General features: G+C 39.7%; 1 protein-coding gene across 1 annotated transcript in view; it reads left to right on the top strand.

Annotated features, from left to right (window-relative positions):
• Positions 1-1,180: 1,180 nt before the first annotated feature.
• Positions 1,181-22,015, top strand: part of DBX2 (developing brain homeobox 2) — a 33,607-nt gene continuing 12,772 nt past the window's right edge. Inside the window, exons 1-2 of the mRNA XM_002928334.4 lie at positions 1,181-1,749; positions 15,296-15,391. Coding sequence (XP_002928380.3) covers positions 1,335-1,749; positions 15,296-15,391 — 511 coding nt within the window. The 5' untranslated portion in view covers positions 1,181-1,334. The remainder of the gene's footprint in view (positions 1,750-15,295; positions 15,392-22,015) is intronic.

Here is a 22,015-nt window from a genome sequence, read left to right as displayed (position 1 = left end):
ATCTAAATTTGCAAGGAGAGTAGCAATGGGAATTGTTAATTGACAGAGAAGTCACAGTTTTAAAACTCCATTGATACAGTTTCTAAAACGAGGAGCTTTAAATTGCCTTGTGGTTAAAGGAACTTTTAACTACACACACACACACACACACACACACACACACACACACACACAGTTTTTTTTGCCTGTCCAGTCCCTGTTAATAAACTGGAAATTGCCCAAATTTCTACTGGGGAAAAAAGAGCAACTGTAATCCTAAGTAATTCAGTGTTCTCATTCTGGTCTCTGTGGAAGAAGACCGTTTTTATAGGAAAACTTGGTGGTGGCTTTTCTTCCTGGGTTTTGGAGCCAACCGTTTAACCAACTCCAACTAAGCTCACTTTCTCTAGATCAAAGTTTATTAGAACATCTCTTCTGGAGTGATTCCGAAATCAAATCTTATTAAAAAGTGACTAGAAACGAATTACTAGAACCTACGAAATTTCTTAAAAGGTCTTCAAGAAAAACTCTTTCCTTTGCCTTAACAAGGCGGGAGGGGCACATCTCACATACAACCCACTCTTTAAAACTTTTCATCTGTAGGACCACGATGTCTCAGTAACACTTGCGACTTTTTCTGATGACTACAGCCCTTCAAGACACTAGTGACTACTCTTCGCTTACCCTGGATGCCCCTTCGTTCCTGAAGAAGTGACATCAACACGGGAGAGCCAGGGGTCGACCAACAGGTGGTACACCGAACGCTCTCTGCAAGCGAGTGTCGCCCGCCCTCCTCATCCGCGGTCGCGCGCTCTCGCGTCCCGGGGGCTGCGTGGGCTGCAGAGCAAGGGGCCCGGCCGCGGGGAGGGGGCGAGCGCGCCCGGTTCTTGTCGCCTCCACGCCCACCTCCTCCCGCTATGCGTCCCCTCCCTTGGCCAAAGCTCAGACTCTCGGGGCCGCCCTTATTGTTGGCCGCGTCTGTCACTTTGTGGGCCGGGTGACATGAATGGATGGGCTAGACACACCTTCCAGCCTTCCAGAAAAAAAAAAAAAAAAGTCCGGATCTGCATAGGGAGCGGGAGGGACTCCTCCGGCGCCCCCAGAGCCTACGCCGCGGGCCAGAGACACGCACAGCTTCCCCCTCCCACACTCACTCCTCCCATCCTTTAAAAAAACGCCCAACCCAAATAAATAATATCGTTCCAAGCCTGCCGGCGTCCTCGGTGCCCTCTCCTCCTTCCCGGGCTCAGCGCGCTCCAGTTCTGAGGGAGGCTGCGACCGGAGGCCGCGGCGCGGACCTGGTGCGGGACGCGGAGCGAGAGGCGGGCGCGCAGGCGGCGTGCGGGCGCCGCACTATGCTCCCCAGCGCCGTGGCGGCCCACGCCGGCGCGTACTGGGACGTGGTAGCGTCCTCCGCGCTCCTCAACTTCCCCACAGCGCCGGGCTTTGGCAACCTGGGCAAGAGTTTTCTGATCGAGAACTTGCTGCGGGCTGGGGGCGCCCCACCGCACGGGCTGCAGCCACCCGCGCACCACGGCCCGACGTCCGCTCTAGTCGCCGCCGCCACGGCCGCCGGCGCGCAGGTCCGGCCCCTGCCGGCCAGCCCCGTTCCCCTCAAGCTGTGCCCTGCGACGGAGCAAGTCAGCCCCGGCGGCGCGCCGTACGGCACGCGTTGGGCTTTTCAAGTGCTCAGCCCCTCGGCGGACGGCGCCAGGCTGCCAGGCCGGACTCCGGCGGACCGAGACTGTAGCTTCCAGCCTTCAGCCCCAGGTGAGCTAGCTTTTCCCTCCCCACCCGCACCCGGCGCCTCCTGCCCGGCGGGTCCGGGATCCAGGCGCTCGGAGGTGCGCCCTGCGCCAAGGGAGCCCCGGCCCCAGCGCGCAGGAATCCGCTCTGGCCTGAGACCTTCCTGGAGCGTCTCGAGCTTTAGTGGAGATGCCACTTCGGGGGTAAAGAGGGTACCACCACTAACTCTGACACCTCTCCTCCCCTCTCCCACACCATTAGCTTACCCTCGGTCTCTTTTCAACAAGTGGTAGGGCTACCTTGATTTTCAGGCCTTTCCGGAGAAACCCTGAATGCACCTCATTGGGTTAGCGGGAAAGGGCAGCCCCGTCCCAAGATCCCTGGGCTCGCTGGACCAGTTTCACGGGGTTTCCCAAGTTGAGCGTTTTCTGCCCGCAGGCTCCTGTCCTGGAGGCCGCGCGACACCAGCTCCCTGGGAAGTTCTTGGCAAGGAGAAGTTCGCGAGGCCCTCTTTGGGGGCTTTTCCTTCTCAAAAGGTTTCGAGGGCCGGGGCAGTTCAAGAACGCTCGCAAAGATCTTTGGAAGGAGAGTTGCGCAAACTTTTGGCTTTCTCCATTCTTAACATTTTGGATCACTAAGGCCGAGGAAATCAAGGCCGACTTTTTCTTTGTGCTGAGCCGAAACAGCTGAATTGGCACCTGGAATTGGAAATTCACCCATAAATGGGAATTTACTTACCCAAAGAAAGGCAATTTTGGTTTGTTTTCATTTTCGGAGAAAACCTAAGTGTTGATTGGGAAGAGGATGCGGACGGTTTAGTCAGCTATTAGCTAAAGCGTATGGAGAGGCAGCCGAAATGGGCAGTGGAAAAAAGGAAAAAGTCTCTTACAAACTCAGAAGCTGAGATCCAGTTGGATTAATTTTTTTTTCGCTGCGTCCTTAGACGATCTTAACTCATTCTTTTAATCCCGATGGGTTTGTCCAGAATGACTAATAGACGCTTTTTCAGCAGATTCCATTGTCCCAGCAAACTGCCGGATCAAATTTATTGCTAATGGCTTTATAGAATTTAACATGTTTAGAACCTGTCCTGGTCTTTCAGTTTGAAATGGTTACTAACAGAATGGAACAAATATAATTATATGAGCACCGGTCTCATTCACATGGTGTAAAACCTAAACTCTAGGAAGCCTTTTTGTACCTTGGGAAAGGAACAAATACAGTTAAAGGCAGGGTTTATGTTCCTTGGAAATTTGGGCCACCCCGTTATTTCTGAAGTATTTGCAAAATTAGAAACCTATAAAGCAGGTTCACCTAGGAAGAGTTAGTAAATAATGTTGTGTCATGAAAAATAACATTTTTGAAAAGTGATTTGCATAACTTTTAGTGGTTTGGCATTGTGTCCATAGAAGTTATTTTTAAGTATTTTTAAATTGCTCCTGATCATGACTGGTTACTCAACCATTGAAAGTTACTTAATTTTCACCTTTGTAGATTTTATAGATTAAATTTAAATAAACCAAATACAAATCAAATGCAGCTATTTCAATAACTGAAAAAGAATTTTGTGTATCTGTTTCATTAAAAATATTGCAATTATTGGGTAAAGGCTCTCCAAACTACATTTAAAAAAATTTTCAAGGATATATTCATTCTTGTACACTTATTAAAGTGTTAAAATGCAAAAATGATTTTTTGGAATAAGAGTATAAGACTTTATATTTCCCTTTTAAGTATTCTAATGTATTTTAAGTATGTATTTTCCCAATGTTTTATTCAGTCCTCACTGAAGATATGATATTCTCCTAGGTTAATTTTCATTTGAACAAATAACCTTTTATTTAAAAAATAAAGGAGTGCATTTAATTTTTGAATCTAGAGAATTATCTTAAGAAAATTAAAACTCTCTATATTCGTTCCTAAAAATATGCTGCTTAAAACCAGCATTTACGTTCATTTATCTTTGTAATTTGACACAGAATGTAGTTTTCTGAACATTGCCCTAGTTTTATTTAAGTGACAAATTTTTGTCCTACCAAATGTTGGGGGAATTCTTTTCTACTGTGTAGAATTATGAAGTTATAATGAGTACTGACAAGGTTACTATCACCTGAAAATTAGCTGACTGAAGACATAGTGATTGATGTTCTGTAGAGAATATAGAGGAGATAGAAGAGCTACTGTTTTTGGAAAGAAAACAGTATTTCTTTCTATTTCTTTCTGAAATGTCAGCAAACAACCGCTTCTGAGCCTTTAGACACTTACTTTGAAGTGGATCACAAAATGTGGTTTTTAATCATTTCAGCATATTGACTACCCACTTTTTTTCCTAACCTTAACTCATTGAGTGTACTAATCCAAATGTCGAAGAAAAAACCCCAGAGTTCTTTTTATTGGTGCATTGCTGAAATACAGAACTATTTAACTAGGGGACTTATGCCATTGCATGCAATTTCTGCTTCATTGTTACCCATTTTTAATTATATCACATATTTCATTCGTTCAGCAAATGCTTGCTGACTCTCTCCCATGTGACAGGCTCTGTCCTAGGCCATTGGGATGGTCAGTGCGCAAAACGGATGACTGTCTGTGCCCCTGTGGAACTTATGTTTCTTGTTCATACTGCGCTATGGCTTACCAAGCATTTTCATAATTGTTAGCTGCTTCAATCTTCCTAGTAAGCCAGTTTTTTTTCTACAATGATTTACTTCACTTGCTCATTTTGGTTTTGTCAGAATGTAAACCGTGAAAATGTCTGTGGACTTGTGAAAGAGAAAAAATCACCCCCATCTTCGTATTCCTTATATTAGTCTTTCATTGAATATCAGCAACTAGTGATAGCCAATTACACATATCATAATAAGAAGTCGTGATTTTGTGTCTGAGCCCAGAAGGAAATAAATTGGCCTTCCCGTTCATCTAGCTGTGGGTCTTCAAGGTGGGGACAGTTAAGCAGTAACATGGATTTACAGGGAATAAATGAGAGGATAGCTCTCAGTGCTTCATCCCTGAAAGGTGGCAATTCTTCGAGTATTTCGAGTAGGAAAAAAAAACCACTCCGTAGCTATATGTCGTCAAGGGGTTTATATAGAGTAGTTTAAAAATTTTAAAAATCAAAGGGCATTCCTGAAGGCTCGAGACGGGCACATTTAGTGCAATAGAAGGTAGTAAATAGTTTACCTCCAGGGTTGAATCTTTGGATCTGTTATAGTTTATTAGGGGAAACCAGGAGGTTTTGCAAGTAAATTAGAATCATCAGAGATCCTTCCCCAAAAGTTCATTAATGTCATTATTTGGTGAATATTGTGCTAGATTAAAATATTCATGTTTTGTATATTAAAGAGAGCCTTGAAATGTAAAAAGCTGAAAAATATAAATTTCTCTTGGTTATGTCACCAGTTTTATTCAAAAACAAGTGGAAATAGCCTTGTTTTTTAATGACATTCATTATTTTAAACACTTTAAAAAAGTTTGACATAAAGATAATCTCCAGAATGTAATTTATTACTAAATCTATTCCTTAAAAGTATTAGAAAGCAAATATTTCTTCTGGATAGGTGAGTCCTTTTTTTTTTTTTTTTAAATAATTTTGTCAAGTAAGTTGTACTGTATACTACAGGAAAGGAAAATGAACCAGATCCATGGCATTTTTCTGGCCCCTTGTTAGGATTGCTTCTTACCATTAATACTTAAAGTGCATTCTAGTTTTCTTGTCCACCTCCCAGTCCAGTTACTATTTACCTGTTAATCCATGACTCTGGCTTAAATTAATTGCACTTACTTTTGTCTAGTCCAACTCGAAGACTTTGTGATCTAATTTATTAAGCCAGAGTTTGTCACTTATTTTTGCTACCACCGTGCTTTAGATTTATTCTGGCAAATTAAAATCACGGCATCCTGAATGTTGGTGATACTGACCCAGAACCAGGACAGAGAATGGAGAATTCAGAGAAGGATAGGGATGGACCCCATTCCAGTGGTTCCTTGCTCAGGCTATCGCCTCAACCATCCTTTGGTGGAATTTGTAGATAATACTGAATCATATTCTTACTACATGTGCATATTTTTTGTATGTTCTTAACACGTCTTTGAATTTATATTAACATCTTAATAACTTGACACAGCTCTGAACAAACTGTTCTGTGCTGCCCAAGTTAATGAACTCCTTCAGATTCAGGGAGAATCTGTCTAATAGGCAGTCCCTTCCCTTCTAGAAGTGATTCAGTAAGCTATCCTTTTTACAGAATAACACTTGAGCTGGAGCGACAGTGGGGTAGCAATTTATGTGCAATTGTCTCTGACTTTAGCACCTGTCCCACTCCCAACCCCTACATGTGCGTCTCTACTCCACTTTAACAACAAGGAATCGCAATCTGTTAACATGTATTGAAGCTATTGAGGTCTCATAATAAAGCAGGAGTAAATCCAGCAGGCAAGTAGAAACGTAGAGCTTTCCCCTGAACTCCAATTGACTTAAGAGATTTGAGGGTTATTTTAAGAGGCACAATGGTTTGAATGCCTGGAAAATTTCGTAGACATTGATGCATAAGTAAACATAAGATTCAGAGAGTTCAGGGTTACGTGCAGGAAGCCAAAGGATGGCCTGTGTTATGGGCAATTTAAAAAGATTGTCGGCAGTGATTTTATCCACATTTATTTGCCATAGATGGGCTTCAGATATTGGAACCAAAGCTGTGAATTAGACTCCATTGTATCCCTCTTTGAGTGTGCCTCCTTCCTCCTCTTCTTGTGCCCACCAGAAAAAAAAATTTCCTTTGCTGTAAGAAATCACTTTATGCTTAGGTTTGCTGCTGAATAATGATAGAAATGGGAGCAACGTGAAAGGAAGCAACACAGGTAATAGATGTATTCATAAAATACTTCGAGATGTTTTGCTATGAAAGTTTTTACAGAAATGGAATGTTCTTATCTTTAACATATTTAAACAAATGTGTCCTTAGGTGTGTGGGGGGTGGTGGTGAAATATTTCATTTACATCTCACTTAACCTGTTTTTTACCATCCTATTTCTGTTGTTGATTTGTTTATAATTTTAGAATACATCTTATTATATATATATATTTTTTTTTAAGATTTTACTTATTTGACAGAAAGAGAGAGAGCACGTGCACAAGCAGGGGGAGTGGGAGAGGGAAAAGCAGGCTCCCTGCTGAACAAGGAGCCCGATGCAGGACTGGATCTCAGGAGATCATGACCCGAGCCAAAGGCAGGTGCTCAACTGACTGAGCCACTCAGGCGCCCCTTGTTATATCTTTCAAGGGGACTTGATTTGTACCTTTTTTTTTTTTTTAAAGATTTTATTTATTTATTTGACAGAGAGAAACAGCCAGCAAGAGAGGGAACACAAGCAGGGGGAGTGGGAGAGGAAGAAGTAGGCTCCCACCTGAGGAGCCTGACTGATGTGGGGCTGGATCCCAGAATGCCAGGATCACGCCCTGACCCGAAGGCAGACGCTTAGCGACTGAGCCACCCAGGCACCCCTGATTTGTAGCTCTTAATACAGGGTTTGTCTACTTAATCTTGGATTAACAGAGGCTCTAAATAAGGTTTTTTCCTAATTACAGTGATTTTTTTTTTTTTTTTAAAGATTTTTATTTATTTATTCGACAGAGATAGAGACAGCCAGTGAGAGAGGGAACACAAGCAGGGGGAATGGGAGAGGAAGAAGCAGGCTCATAATAGAGGAGCCTGATGTGGGGCTCGATCCCATAACGCCAGGATCACGCCCTGAGCCGAAGGCAGACGCTTAACCGCTATGCCACCCAGGCGCCCCTACAGTGATTTTTTTTTTAATAGTGAAAAGGTACGTAGTTTTTAAGCCAGTTAAGTAAGTATGAGTTTTCATTCAAATACACCTGGAGTCTGTCAGGAATAAAAAGGCAAACTGGAAAAAGAAACAATATGATTTTTATCTAGGAATGCTTGTTAGGATCCTTATTTAAGACTTCATTAGATCATGCTTTTCTATTTTATACTCTCTTAGTAAGAAATTGGATTTTTGCCTTAATGTATAATATGCTTACCAGACCCTTGTATATTTTATTCCAAAATATTTTATTTTACTTTCAGTAGTGTTTCCACTTTTAATGAAATCTCTCCCTTTTATTCTTTTTAGCCTCCAGTCAGTACTTGATTTGGCAATGCTTAATGATTTATCACTTTATATAAAGTTACCGTAACTGATCCCATTTTTAATAGCATTATTCATTTTGTCAACCAGCTATTATTTGGGTATATTTCAGGGGCAAATTTTTGTGAGTTATATGAGCAGTAAACTGAGGGCACTAAAATTCTCTCTGAAGTCAAAGATCAAAAAGCCTCTAAAGTTTTTAGACTTTTGTTTCAGAACCAAAGCATCTGGGAAAAGGAAAGAAAAAAAATTCACATCTTTTTCTATATTACTGAATACTTAATTGCCTTATTGTTTATCAATATTCCAAAGATGAACTAATTTTTTCACTTTTGGGTACTTTGCATAGCAACCTTAATTTTATTCTTTCAAAGTGGCTGTCAGAAATAGAATATATATACATTTTTACTAGTCCTCTTGAGAGGACTTAAAATTTCTTGTTCTTTAAAATGTTAAATCTCTGACAACCTTTAAAATTAAAATATGTGGGGGCATATTTTATGGGTGCCCCAACTGGGTGGCTCAGTTGGTTAAGTGTCTGACTCTTTTTTTTTTTTTTAAAGATTTTATTTATTTATTTGACAGAGATAGAGACAGCCAGCGACAGAGGGAACACAAGCAGGGGGAGTGGGAGAGGAAGAAACAGGCTCATAGCAGAGGAGCCCTGATGTGGGGCTCGAACCCATAACGCCGGGATCACGCCCTGAGCCGAAGGCAGACGCTTAACCGCTGTGCCACCCAGGTGCCCCTAAGTGTCTGACTCTTGATTTTGGTTCAGGTCATGAGCTCAGGGATGTGAGATAGAGCCTTGCATCAGGCTTCACGCTGAGTGTGGAGCCTGCTTAGGATTCTCTCTCTCTCCCTCTGCGAGCCCCACCTCGTTCTCAAATGCACACGTGTGCTCTCTCTACTCTAAAAAAAAAAAAAATAGAATATGTAAAGGAGGTAGGTTATTCTTTGGGAAGATTTTTGTGCAGTAAAAGAGAATAAAAACCATGACTGCTGGCATATTTCTTAAAGAGACTGTCCTAGGGCTGGATTGAGTTTAGGGATTGGATCTGAAACCAAAAGATAGTCCTATTTAAAGCAGGAAGAGTCACTTCTGTTTGTTTACATATTTTCTATAGGTGCTTTTGTGTTACAAATTGAATAGTTGCAACAGAGACCTATGGCCTGCAAAGCCTAAAGTATTTTTTATAGTAAAAGTTTGCCATCTATTCCTCCAGAGCAAAAATGGCAAATTGGATAAATGTAAAAATATAGTTTTCTGAGCTGGTTTTAGCCACATTTCTATAATTTTAAAACTTACATTCAAGTCTAAGGTCTTTATATTATTGATTATATAATCATAATCAATTCATAGAAACTCCTCGAGCCTCCACTTCCTCATTTCAAAATAAGAACAGAGATTAGAGTCAGCATTTGACTTTTAGACACATACTGCCAAAGCCCACCGATAACATACAGGGAAAGATGTGAAAGACTCCTTCCCACCATTCCACTACAAGCAAAATATTGAAGAAAGGGGTATTGCTGTATAAAAAGCCATCTCAAAGCTTAGAAGCTTAAAGGAATAATTTATTATTTTCTCTCACAGCCCCATGGGTTGACTGGGCTCCACTGGGTGGTTCTCATTTGGAATCTCATTACAGTTAGATGGCAGCCGGGGCTGTGGTCTCCTGAAGGCCCATCTGGGCTGGATGTCCAAAATGGCTGCACACATGGCTGACTCTTGGTTGGGTACTCAACTAGAGCTAGTCCAGCAGTCCACACTTGCACTTTCCAAGTGTCTTGAGCTTCTAATAGCATGATGCTTGGGTTATGAAAGGGAGGGTTCTAAGAGCAAACACTCCAAGAACCCCAGACAGTGGCTGCAAGACTTCTTGGGGCCTAGGTGTGGAAGTTCCAGAATGTCATTTCTTCCATATCCTTGGTCAAACCACGCAGCAAGACCATCCCAAATACAAGGCAAGGGGAAATCGACACCCTACCTCTCAATGGAAGGAGCGCTGAATAATTTGCAGCCATTTAAAATCTGCCACAGGGAGAAATCAGGGTAACCATTATCAGATACAATTCTTGCCAGGGCTGTCTCCTGCTGGAGTAGACCAGTGCAAGAATTAGTCACACAGAGTTGTATAGCTCCAAGCTCAAGGAGCCTTCATTAAGGCTTTTAGAATTTGACAGCTACAAATGCTATTCTGTTATACTATTCTCTCCTGTGACATCGACTTTATAATTAAAAGAGCAATGGGTTTCCTCAAATTTAGCTCATTTTTTCCGAGCTGCTGTGGAGATACCTTGAAGGAAGAGGCAGCAGATGTAGTGATTATATTTAATGATTGCCATGAACTGGGGCCCCACAGCTTGAGAAGAAGCCAGACCCTACCCACTTGCTGGTGAGGTGAGGCTAGAGAAGATGCTAGTGGCAGTGTTCAAACAAAGGGTTATCGTCACGTCTTCTTATGTTCTTACTGCAGTGCGATCTTTCCACGTAGCCCCACTTTGCTCCACCCCATCGCACCCAGCACTGCCAGGTGAATTTTTCTAAAATAGAGCTTCGTCATATTTCCAAGCTACTCAGGGAAACCTTATTTGTCCCCTTTTGACAATCAAATCAAATAAAAATACTCTGTTCTTCAATACCTTCATTCCATCAGCAACATTTAGCTCCTCCAACTACATTCCTTCACGTTCAGTCTTTGGGCCTTGTGCCCGCAGTAGGGCTGGTCTTCTTAACCTGCCCTCCTCGCCTCCCTTCCTTTTGTTCATGCCATCTTTTCTTGTTGGAATGTCTTCTTCCTCATCCTTCGCCATTCCAAATACCTTCCAAATTAAGGTGTGGATTAAGATGTTGTTCATGATTAAAGCCTTCTTTGACAAAGCCTTCTTAACAATAATCTTTTCTTTTTACTTACTTCTCTATTTCAGTGGAAGTCTTGACCATGCTGCTTTTTTTTATACGTTGTCTCACAGTTGATCTCAAATTACATAATAATGGCCGAGTAAATGCTAACATTTATTGAGTGCCTGCTGTGTCAGACATTGTTTTGCGTTCTTTTCAGTGTTTCCATCCTGGCGATGCATTGTAATGATCTGTGCAGCTTTTGAAACAATGCTGTGCTAAGGAGCCCACCCCTAGCCAGTGTGATTTAACCCCATTGGTGTATGGCCTGGGCATCTGTATCTTTGAAAAGCACTCCAGATAATTCTAGCGTGTGTTCAAGGTTGAGAACCAATGGTTAGGAAAATGCACCATATGAATTTTTTCGAATCTCATCTCTTTCTTGGGGAATGCCTCAGATTTTACAGAACAAAAATAGCTTTGGAGAACAGAAGAATTTGCATTCCATTTCTTTGACCAGCAGATATCAATCTGTAAGTGAAGAAACACTAAGAAGAAATTCTTCTAGGGAAGGAAGCTGTCCTTTTTCATCTTCGTGATCCCAGTACACAGTACACTGTGTGGCACTTGATAGAGATGCAATAAATATTATTTGCACAGAATTAAAAGGATAGAATCAAACAAGTAGACACTACACTTGATTTATCTTCTCATGAGCTGTACCAGAACATTAAGACCTTTGTTTTTCTGTGTCTGAAATACTCATTGAGGAAAAAAATGTGGACTTCTGTTGTTTTCTGATGAGCAGGAAGATAAAGGATGAATTTACTTAACTTACTTTCCCTTGTGACTGAAGGCAAATTTGCATGTGAATCACATAAATGAATTCCTTCCAGGTTGTGTGATAAAATAAATCACACATCATTAGGTAAGTGTTATTTCTTAGGTCTTATTACGCAGGGCGTCTGGTTGCCCTTCTTTGGAGTCTCATTTTTGGGTATACTCTATTCCAATTGTGTATTATTTTCAGGTCAGAAGTTTAGATTTCTTTATTCCTGGTGCCCACGTGCCAGGCATTTGAAGAAGGCCATTTAAAACCATTTTTTAAAAATTATTTAATTCCTTGTTATTTCCTGGAGGTATATTTTGACCCTTTGGTTGCCCTTAGTAGGGCATCTTGGAACCTTCTCTCATTTCTCCTCATCCTTAAAAAGTGCTGCCAATTGGCATAGCATTGCAGTGGACTCTTGAAATTTATTTGAAGGTTTTATTAGTGGTCTTTAGTATTCTTTCTTTGAAATGTCAGCTCAAGTCACTTAGTACCACAGTTTTGCACTGACAATAAAAAGAATGTGGTTTCACCCCTTTTAAGCACCCATTGTTCTGCTCCATCAGCAAAAGAAGAGTGAAAATAACAACAGAAAACCCATTTAAAAATTATTGCTTGCTTTCTAAACAACGGAATTTTGGAAATAATTTCTCTGTAGTCAGGCTTGTAACCATCCTTGGCTCTGAGATGCTTGTTTCACAGAACCATCTAGCTAAGTTTGAAAAGCAATTGGGCCAATTCACCATTATGTTGGCTCTAAGTTCCCACCTTAATTAAATATTCAAAAAAGCTAATAGATAGTCTGATTCTGTGGCTTCAGTTAAGTCAGAACATCTGCCTAAGAAGTGAAAAGTTCATGAGGTTTTCTGCGAATAAGTGATTTTCGTCATTTGGATTCACAGCTCAGTTCCAAGAATGTGAAGTGATTTGTTTGTGACGTGTAACAGATTCCCACAGAAACTGGAAGCTAGATTTGTTGGTGGGATACAAAACTTGGAGTATCCTGAAATGAGCTAACAGAACCTAACATCACGCTGTAGCACGTGACAATGCGCATTTATTCCCCACGTAGGAAAGGCCATTTGTTTTTCTCAAAGAAAATTTGGGAAATGTGTCCGTTTTCTGGGTTCCAGCTCATATGAATAATTAGCAGTCTCGGTGCGTGAAATCCTTATCCCTCCTGGCTAATTACTAAATATTATGCTAAAATATTTATGTTTCTCTTGTCCTTTTAAAAAAAATTTGCTGAAAAGAGTCCTCATCACATTCCAGATGCATACCCATTTGAGGCTGAATGCTAATGAATGAATGAGATAGCATGTGTTGAATTCATAGCCAGTGAAGTGCCCGGTTTAGAGTAAGCACTCCTTAAATATTATTGTCATCAATATTGTTCAGTAAGCCCATGACGAATTATTCCCAATATGATCAGGGATAAAGTGACTGCATCTCGATTGCACTGATGGACTTTGAAATGCATTATCATCTGGGATGAAGTTTTCTTGTTTTCTGCCTTTTTCAGAGCATCTTCAGAGTAGTTCTTAATGGCTTGCCAAAGTTTTATCAGGTCTGACAACTTGTTACTTTGTTTTTTATCACGATTAAGGTTCCTTTTTTGCTCATTACTTTAAAAAGCATGTGGTTTACAAAAATTTAAAAGTGTAATATATATTTTAAAATGTGTTTCATTGTTTATTTTTCTTTGTTTTGTATTTCATTGTTTTAAATGGTTATTTCCTTGTACTGTTCGACACCCCTGCAATCACATGCTCAGCTGGATTAGCATTTGACTTATGTCAGAGTAGGCACATGTTAAAAAAAAAAATGGAGCACTTAATTGGAATTTCACAGCAATTTTCACATAAGCCAGCTTAAACAAGGTGTATTTATGTATGGAAATCAGGAATCAACTAATCTGTGTAAATATATGTATGTCAAAGAGATGATTTAAAATGGCGAAGAAATTCTGCACAATAGAACCCGAAGCCTGGTCATGTAAAATGTTTTACAAGAGTTTGTTACTGTAGGTAATATGTCATTTTGATTGCAGCTTTACTCTATGAAGATAATATATAGTAATATAACAAACTATTCAGTGAAAACTTTCTATGGTTAAATTTAACATTAAGATCATATATCTCAAAACTTCATTTATCACAAATGAATTTAATTGATCACTTGTCTCAAATGAACCATGCATTTTTTTTTCATATTTTATCTTTCTGCTTTTAGGGCCATAGGGTTAGACTGAGAAACATTTTGGCTAGAATAGTAAAATTTGTAATTTATACATATTTTGCATCGTTACTGTGATAGTATCACTAGTATACTTATTTTCTACACTTTATATTATAAAGTAAAAATATTTCTTTTATGTGTGTTTTTCCAGCTATCATGATAAATATTTCATTGTATGAATGTAAACACAGCATTGCATTTTGTGCCAAACAGCACAATAGCCATAACTTAATCATCTATAGAGAGTTTATTTTGGAGGTGAAATAAGTTAACAGAACTGCTTGAGAGTAAACATAATATGACAACTTTTATACATAAAAATAGATTTTTATTTTTCAAAGTACTTCATATAGTCCGAGAAAAATGGAAAATGTAACTCTGCCTAAATAATGCCATTTTCTTGTAATATAAGATGTTAAATTAAAATGAATGATTTATCATTGATGGTTTTATAGTCAATATTAGAATAACAGGATAGCAATGAAATTTTATAAAAGTTTTATAGGCTGCTTGGGTGGCTCATTCGATGGAGCGTGCAATGCTTGATCTCAGGGTCATGAGTTCAAGCCCCACATTGGACGTGGAGCCTACTTAAAAAAATTTTTTTTTTGAAGTTTTATAGTACTTTTGAACACCAAACTGGATTTCCTTTTCATACTTTGCTTAGTTGCTATATTTTCAAAATATCATTTTTTGAAAGATTTTATTTTTAAGTAATCTCTATACCCAATGTGGGGCTCAAACTTACAAGCCCAAGATCAGGAGTTGTATGCTCCACTGGCTGAGCCAGCTGTGTATGCCTCAAAATATCATTAAGACAAATATTTTATTATTTGAAGATTTGGATATTAAAAAACTGAGAACATTAATATTGGCAACTTTCCATTATATTATGATTTATGGTTAATTTGCAATTTGAAGGCATTGAGAACCTAAATTCTTATTGGGCAATACACTTAATTTGATATATCCTTCAAAAATATTGGCAGAAATAAACACATGCTTATCAATTGGTTAAAATAACAGTCTGAAACTACTGTGTTCTTGAAAAATGTATGTAATCATATCAAAATAATACTAGATATGATTTAGATAAGAAAAATGTTGCCATTGAATATGTAGAGAGAGTAATAAAAATATTTATTTTCAAGTGGACAGTGGAGATAAAGGACATTTCATCACCACAGATCATTCTCTTGGACAGTGTTGCTCTGGGATATTTTAAATAAAGGAATACATGCCACATATGTTTATGGCCACACAGAAAATTAAGTTTGGTTTTGATCCATTGAGTCCAACACATCTTCCAAATCTTGATTAAACTATCCGGCAGTCTCTTTGACAGATAAAGGCTACTTTAGAATGACTTCGATTTCAGTAAAGGTTTTGACTAGCTAAGTAAAGGCTCAGAAAATGGAGTGTTTTTCTCAGTGACTTTCGGGAAACTGGAATTTTGAATATTGTCTAAAAGAAATGGCTCATCAATGAGATCAATGCTTTCTCCGCAGCGTCTTCCAAACCTTTTTTCCTGAGCGCCCCGCCATTCTACTCGGCATGCTGTGGTGGGTCCTGTCGGTGCCCTGCATCCCCCACTGCTTTTGCAAGTAAGTTTTTATGCTTCATCAGCAATGCCTCAGTTATTCTGTAAACCAAAAGCAGCAGGATTTAATGTGCTCTGGAAAACTAATTGGTAATGCAATGGGAAGGAGCTAAATCCTCACTAAAAAATCACAGCGATCCTATTCAGGAGGTTTCCAGAGATTTATCAGACCTCAGCACACTGAGCAATTGTGAGCAGTTTCTAATGGCATTGAAACCCAGGGCTGACACACCAAGGAAAGCGACTTGTTTTCCATTTGACATAAAAGATCTCAGAGGGACCAGTTTGGCTCTTTTTGAAACGTGTAGCAATACTCCTTTAGAGAAGAAAAAAGAAAGGAAGGAAGGCTAAGAAATTGTGCTGTATAAAATTTCCTTTCAGCTCAAGATGTGACACAGAAAGTCACTGGGTGTCCATGGAAAATAATTAAAATTGTCCAGGTTGTAAAAGGAGACAAATACCTCCTCTTTATGATCTTGAAGAAACCAAGCAGAGTTGTAGGAAGTATTTTCAAGAGAACTTTTCCTTGAACATTATAAAATGTAAACCGTGTCCAGGGGTGAAGTGAGAATGACAACTTTGAAAAACTTTCAAGCGTGCGTGCACACACACACGTACCCAGAGAAAACAATGTCGAACTAAAAAGAAATTAAGTTCACCTTGATCTCGAGATTTCTAGGTCAAATAAGGATTTGTAGGCAGAGAATCTGAGTTTATGAAAAAGAAGTCCAGAAAGGGGGCGCATTTATTTCAGCTGCCCAAGAGAAAGCATTTTTTCAGGTTAACCCCTCTGTCAGGTGAAAAGTGAAATCGGCGTTGAGTCAGGCTGAAGGACAGAGCTCTATCAGGGTTGAATTCAGGTCCCTGCTGCCTCTCTGTTCATGTGTTTTATGAACGTTACAGGAGAGCAGTTGCTCAACAGAATGACTCCTGACAAGTGAGGCAGCAAATGCTGGCCGTTTAATGAGCTGCGGGCCTCTGAGCATCTCTTTAGGGGGCCGATACTTTCCCACAGAGCACTTTACATGGCCCGGACCCAGCCACAATGGGTGACAGACCCGTGACCAATCGTCACTTTCACTTGACTCATCCACACGCGACCTCACCACGATTTTTCACTGTGCAGATGAACTTTCGGAGCCATTTCACATGGAAAAGCCTCGGGCAAGGGTCAGTTGCCCTTTTGTATGGTCATAAAGCAAGGCTCTGTGTGTCCATCTTTTCTCCTGTCTCACATTCCGAGTGAATTTCTGGACACCATTTAAAGCACTTGACTGAAAAATAAAGCAGTGAATGAAACTGACTTTTATAGACTCATTCCAGCTCATCTTCCCATATAACCCTGTCCACCTGAAAAGGGATTTAGTGGATGAGCTGAGTGTATACAGGACTTGCTGAATACATAGGCCCATTATCAGCTCTGGGGATTGTTTATTAACCAGGACCGATACACCACTATTTTGGAAGTGACCTATTAATTGTCCATTTAACTAGAATGTATTGATTCAAACAGAAAAATAGAAACCATGACTAAACCCTTTACTCGCTCCTTCAAGGTGGTCTCCTATGAGGGCAATTGAAAAGTGTTGTGCAAATTAAGGACACATTTGTCACCATAGATTAGAGTATCAGGAAAAGGCTGCTGGAGGGGAGACTTAAGTCCCAGATAGCTGATACTACGGCAGAGTGGCGTCTCTGGAATTAAATCTTTGGGGTTGCATCCCCAGGATAGAGATTGAAAGAGATCCCACACCTAGTTTCTGTTCCTCAACCTTGAAAGAATACTGGACTTCCATTTTGGAGAACCTCTGGCAGCGTAGGTCAGGTAAGTGGAAACGGACAGAAAATCCCATGCAACAGGTGGACATTCATGTATATGTGCGTCTGTATGTTTACTCATTTTATAGCTGTGTTTTTGTAAGAGTCTTTAAGCCCTAAAAGTACACTAATACCTGGGACAGTTTGATCAATAGAACACATAAAAGGAATTCTAAAGACATTTCCTAGAGAACTTCATCTTTTCAGTTGCTTTAAAAATTTAAGCAAGACTCATTTTCCTCCATTTGCCTCTCAGTTCTTCCCACTTTATGCCTTTGGCATAACCACTGTAAATTGTGATGTCTCTCCCTAGAGGCTTATAAAGTCCCATGTTTATGTTTTTTTTATTTAATGAAACATACCATGGGTAAATCAGAGCAGCTCCAATCAAGCATAGAGAACACTGTGCTTGGTTTGTCTCCATTTCTGGCATTTTAAAACACTTTAGAGATGCCGCAAGTGTTTTTAATAAACTTTGGTGTCTCATTAGTTATAAATCTGAAATGAATTTTTTATTTTTTTGTTTACAATGGTCATCGTATTAACAGCAAATAATAATGAAATGGTGGATTTATGCTGTCAATAAAGAATTTTACATAAATAACCATGATACCAAGGAACGTTAATAAGGCTTACATCTGCACAGTACTCTTTTTTATTTAAGGCATTTACTAGGTTTTCTTTTTTTTCTTCTTTCTTTAATAATAAGAACAGTTTTTATGCCCAAGCATTAAAATTTTTTTTCCATCACACAGAAGAAGGAAAATTGAACTGTCCAAGTAATCTTGTATTAAATTTCAGCCAAAATGTGCTGACATGTGTGGAAGCCAAAACCAAGGTTTATACTAAACATTTTAATAAGCAATGAAATCTGTGGTCCTCATCATTGTTTCACAATATTGAGTTCCCTCTTTTCAAAGCATAAGATCAGATCAACAAGTTCATAACTAGCAAGTAAAATATCATTTTGACTCTTTTAACATGATTCACTTGTATAAAATTTATTTCATTTTTCTTGTTAACCTTTTAGATTTATGATTAACTTGTTGAAGCAATGTGGAAACAATCATTCTTCCAGTGCCCTTCTCACATATAATAAATGGTTTAATAGGCTCTTTAAGCACAACCTTGACAGTGGGGGAAAATTAAAAGGCAGTGGTAAAAGTTCTTCCCTCCCCCAAAGCAGTGGAAGGAAAATCTTTGATATTACATCCATAAAGTTCTTTTTAAAATCACACATTTCTCAGCTAAGATGAAATGGAAAGTTGTGGAAATCATCTGTAGAATGACCTTAAAAAAAACCAAACACAACAACAACCTGAAAAGGTACAGAAGTCTTAATTATGTAGAATGGCTAATTGAATTAATCAGATAATTATTTCATTTTGTCTTTGAGTACCCAACTTGAATGTGATCTTTCAAAACTTTTATGCATTGAAAGACAAAGTTGAAATTTGGAGCAACGTTGTGAAAATATGAGCATGGAAATATTCTTCTGGGACAAACTGCTCTGCATTTTCCTTGGGAGATGAACCTATATTCTATATCTTAAGATCATGTTACGCTTTTCTCTTCCTGGCTAAAACGTGGAAGAACATAATGTACTCTCCACATCTGAATTGAGGATTTTATTGAAGGCAGCAGGGAAGAGCTATTATTTTTATTGTTGAGAATGTAAGTTGGTCTGGTGAGTATCGCTATCAAAGATGGGCAATGCTCTGATTAGTATTCTTGCCACCTGACCTGGCTGTGTTCCCTTTCGCTGTTCTCGGCTGGAGTGCTGTGTGCCCTAAGAAAACTGACAAGACCTGTGGCAGTCCTTCTGTAAGGATTTATCGTTAGCACTCTAAGATCTTCAGAGGGATGGAGCATTTTGTGCTAATAGAGAAAGAAGCATGATTATTTTGTTGAAAACATAATCAGGTTTGTGCAGTAGGTTGAATATAGGTTTTGACTTCTCAATAGTGAAGGGAGGGGTGTTCCAGAGATAAATGACACTCAGTCAACCAGGAAGAATGTTTAAAGGAATCAGAGATTCAAAGACAATAGATTTTCCAAGTTGATGGCTCTATTCAGCAGTTCTGCAGAGGCAGTGAACATATTTGAGTAACTTTCCAGGAATGGAGCTCCCTTTCTCTACAAATGTGTTCATAAGTAGTGGAGGCTGGGGGATGGGAAGCAGAGCTACTTAGTGATATAGGGTGCTTGTCCCTGATCTTGTCTACATCCCTCGTCTGAACATAATGTGCATCTAATGGGGCAGCTGATAAAGTCCTGATTTGAGATTCCCCATAACAAGTGCACGAATACAGAATAGAGGAGGGAGAGAATTGGCTGAACAGAACAAAGAAGAAAAGGGTTGTGCTCTTAGCTCACTATGTTTCTACAGAATGATATGGGATGTTGGGTTATGCTTTTAGAAACACAGTACCCAGAACAAGGGAGATAATAGTCCTACTAGCCTCTGTAATGGTCAGACAGTCTATACCTGTTCAGTTCTGGAGCCCCACTTTAAAAGGCACAGTGAGCACATTTGCATATAAAAACCAGGTCAGGAAGTAGTCAGCAACTAAAATGGTGAAGGATCTCTATGCCTGGTCTTGAATTTTCTAAAGTGATTAAGTATGTTTGGCCTGGCGAAGAGAGATAATATGGAGAACCTGAGCATTATCTTCAGATTAGATATACTGCATTCAGTATAGATGTAAAGGATAGAATTGGAGTCAAAAAGTGGAGTTTAATGGAAATTGAATTTGCACTTAATATTAGGGAAGGATTTTTAGCAAACAATATGGTTATAATATATGATAATGAAGTATTATAACATTCTCAAATACTAGATTATATAGAGAATGGAAAGTAGACTTCTAGTTTAAATGGGGCAAGCCAGGGAAGTTCAGTATCTTCTCTCTCCACACCTCACATCCACAGGAATTATATAAAATACAGCTACACAAACACATGCTATGTCCTCACACATGAAAATATGAAGGGTTCCATTAGTTTATCTTATGTTCTATTTCTCTGTTGCTCCCCACCTCTCCTCCCCAACAGTGTCATTTGCACACGCACACCTCCAGTTGGACTGCCCTTCACCAGCCCCATTATGCACAGGGGTTTCCTGGAGGATGGTGCATGGGGCCATCTCAGGACCCAGGGGAATAATGCCTTTGAAACTTTTTTTATCCTCGGTCACTCTGCCACTTTAATATGACTCTTCCCACCTCCTGACCTCTTTTTCTGCCCACTTAGAACTTTGACAGTCTTTGGTATAATTATAAAGAGCGTTGATTGGCCTCACTTTTCTTTGATAATGTGACCTCAAGGTCACAACTTCACTTTTTGGAGGCTTAGTTTTTTCCTATGGAAAATGGAGGTGATAGTTCCTCCCTCTGGGGATTGTTGTACAGATGACATGACATGCTGCATGTAGTGGCCAAATACAGTAACACCTGTTGAGCCCCTTATATCTGGAAGCCATGGTACAAAATCATTATCGTCATCATCATGGTCCTCCTCCTCCCAAATTGGTAGAGTCTGTAGCACCTTGAATGGGTGGCCCTGGCTTTTAAAGCCTCTTTTCTACATGTCTTAAATTCTGTATCTGTTTATTTTTATTTTTTACATTACTCATTTATTTTTTGTCACCTAGAAGTTTCTGTGCAAGTCAGACGTTGGTCATGAGTTTAAGCATAGTCAGAGGTGTTTGTTGCTTATAACTTCGTAGTAGTTTCTGAGAGAATTTTGAGTCGCCAACAAGTTCTTGAAGTCCGTATCTTTGTTTTGCAGGTGTAAATGTGAACACATATTAGATTTAGAAGGAATGGAAGTGGTGTAGGTTCCTCCGCGTGCTTTTTAAAAAATATATATATTTATTTATTTGAGAGAGAGAGAGAGAGAGGGAGAGAGAGCACATGAGCAGAAAAAGTGGCAGAGGGAGAGGGAGAGAATTCTCAAGCAGACTCCCTCTCGAGCCCTAGAGCCCGACGTGGGTCTCAATCCCAGGACCCTGAGATCACAACCTGAGCCAAAAATCAGGTCAGAGGACGGTTAATGGACTGAGCCACCCAGGTGCCCCTTCAGTGTGGCTTATGGTTAGATCCAGAGATAAAAGACTGTGGGGAGAGATGGAAAGGAGCATTAAAGTAGAAGTAGCATCTTGTAATATCCTTCTCTTAGGAACCTTAGGAAAACTAGCATGATCTGTATTAAGAGCAGGGCTAAGAGGAACCGGGTAACTAGCAAAGAAAAGAATAATATCATAGTCTTTATCTTTGCCATATTTTGCTTGTCATTAGTCATATCCATGTTCATTTTCAGGCACAGAAATCTGAGGGCCAGACCCAGGAGTTAACCCTTTGACCATCATAACCATTCCAGGTCTCTCTTTCAGAGGTTGAGGTCTGCTTTGGGTCCACGACTTTCAATATGTTAGTATTTACCACATTGGTGAGACTAATTTGTTTGTAGCTTCCCTTGATGGGAACCTTCTTTCTCTTTCCTTAAAAATAGCTCCATAGGAAAACCTATGAGTTTCTATTAAAAGTTTTAGGGATCTTTAAAAGTGTTACCCCATTGTTATATTTAAACTTGTAGGTCTTGGTGAAGAGGGGCTAAGATGAATAGAATCATGCTCCCTATTTATAAAGTCTCTACTTAGAAAAAACATGTGTAGATTTTTAAAAATGAGGTTTGTAGATTCATAAATTTGCTGTGCATTTCTACATCGATATAAAAAGTTTTATTAACGGAAAACACTGGCCTTTCGACAATGCTGTGTTGGTCAGGTCCTCCTCAAAAGGCTTCCCTC

Source organism: Ailuropoda melanoleuca, chromosome 16 (genome assembly GCF_002007445.2).
Source record: "Ailuropoda melanoleuca isolate Jingjing chromosome 16, ASM200744v2, whole genome shotgun sequence".
In the NCBI taxonomy this organism is placed as follows: domain Eukaryota; kingdom Metazoa; phylum Chordata; class Mammalia; order Carnivora; family Ursidae; genus Ailuropoda; species Ailuropoda melanoleuca.
The sequence above is the reverse complement of the archived record's forward strand: the minus strand, read 5'-3'. Positions and strand labels throughout refer to the sequence as shown.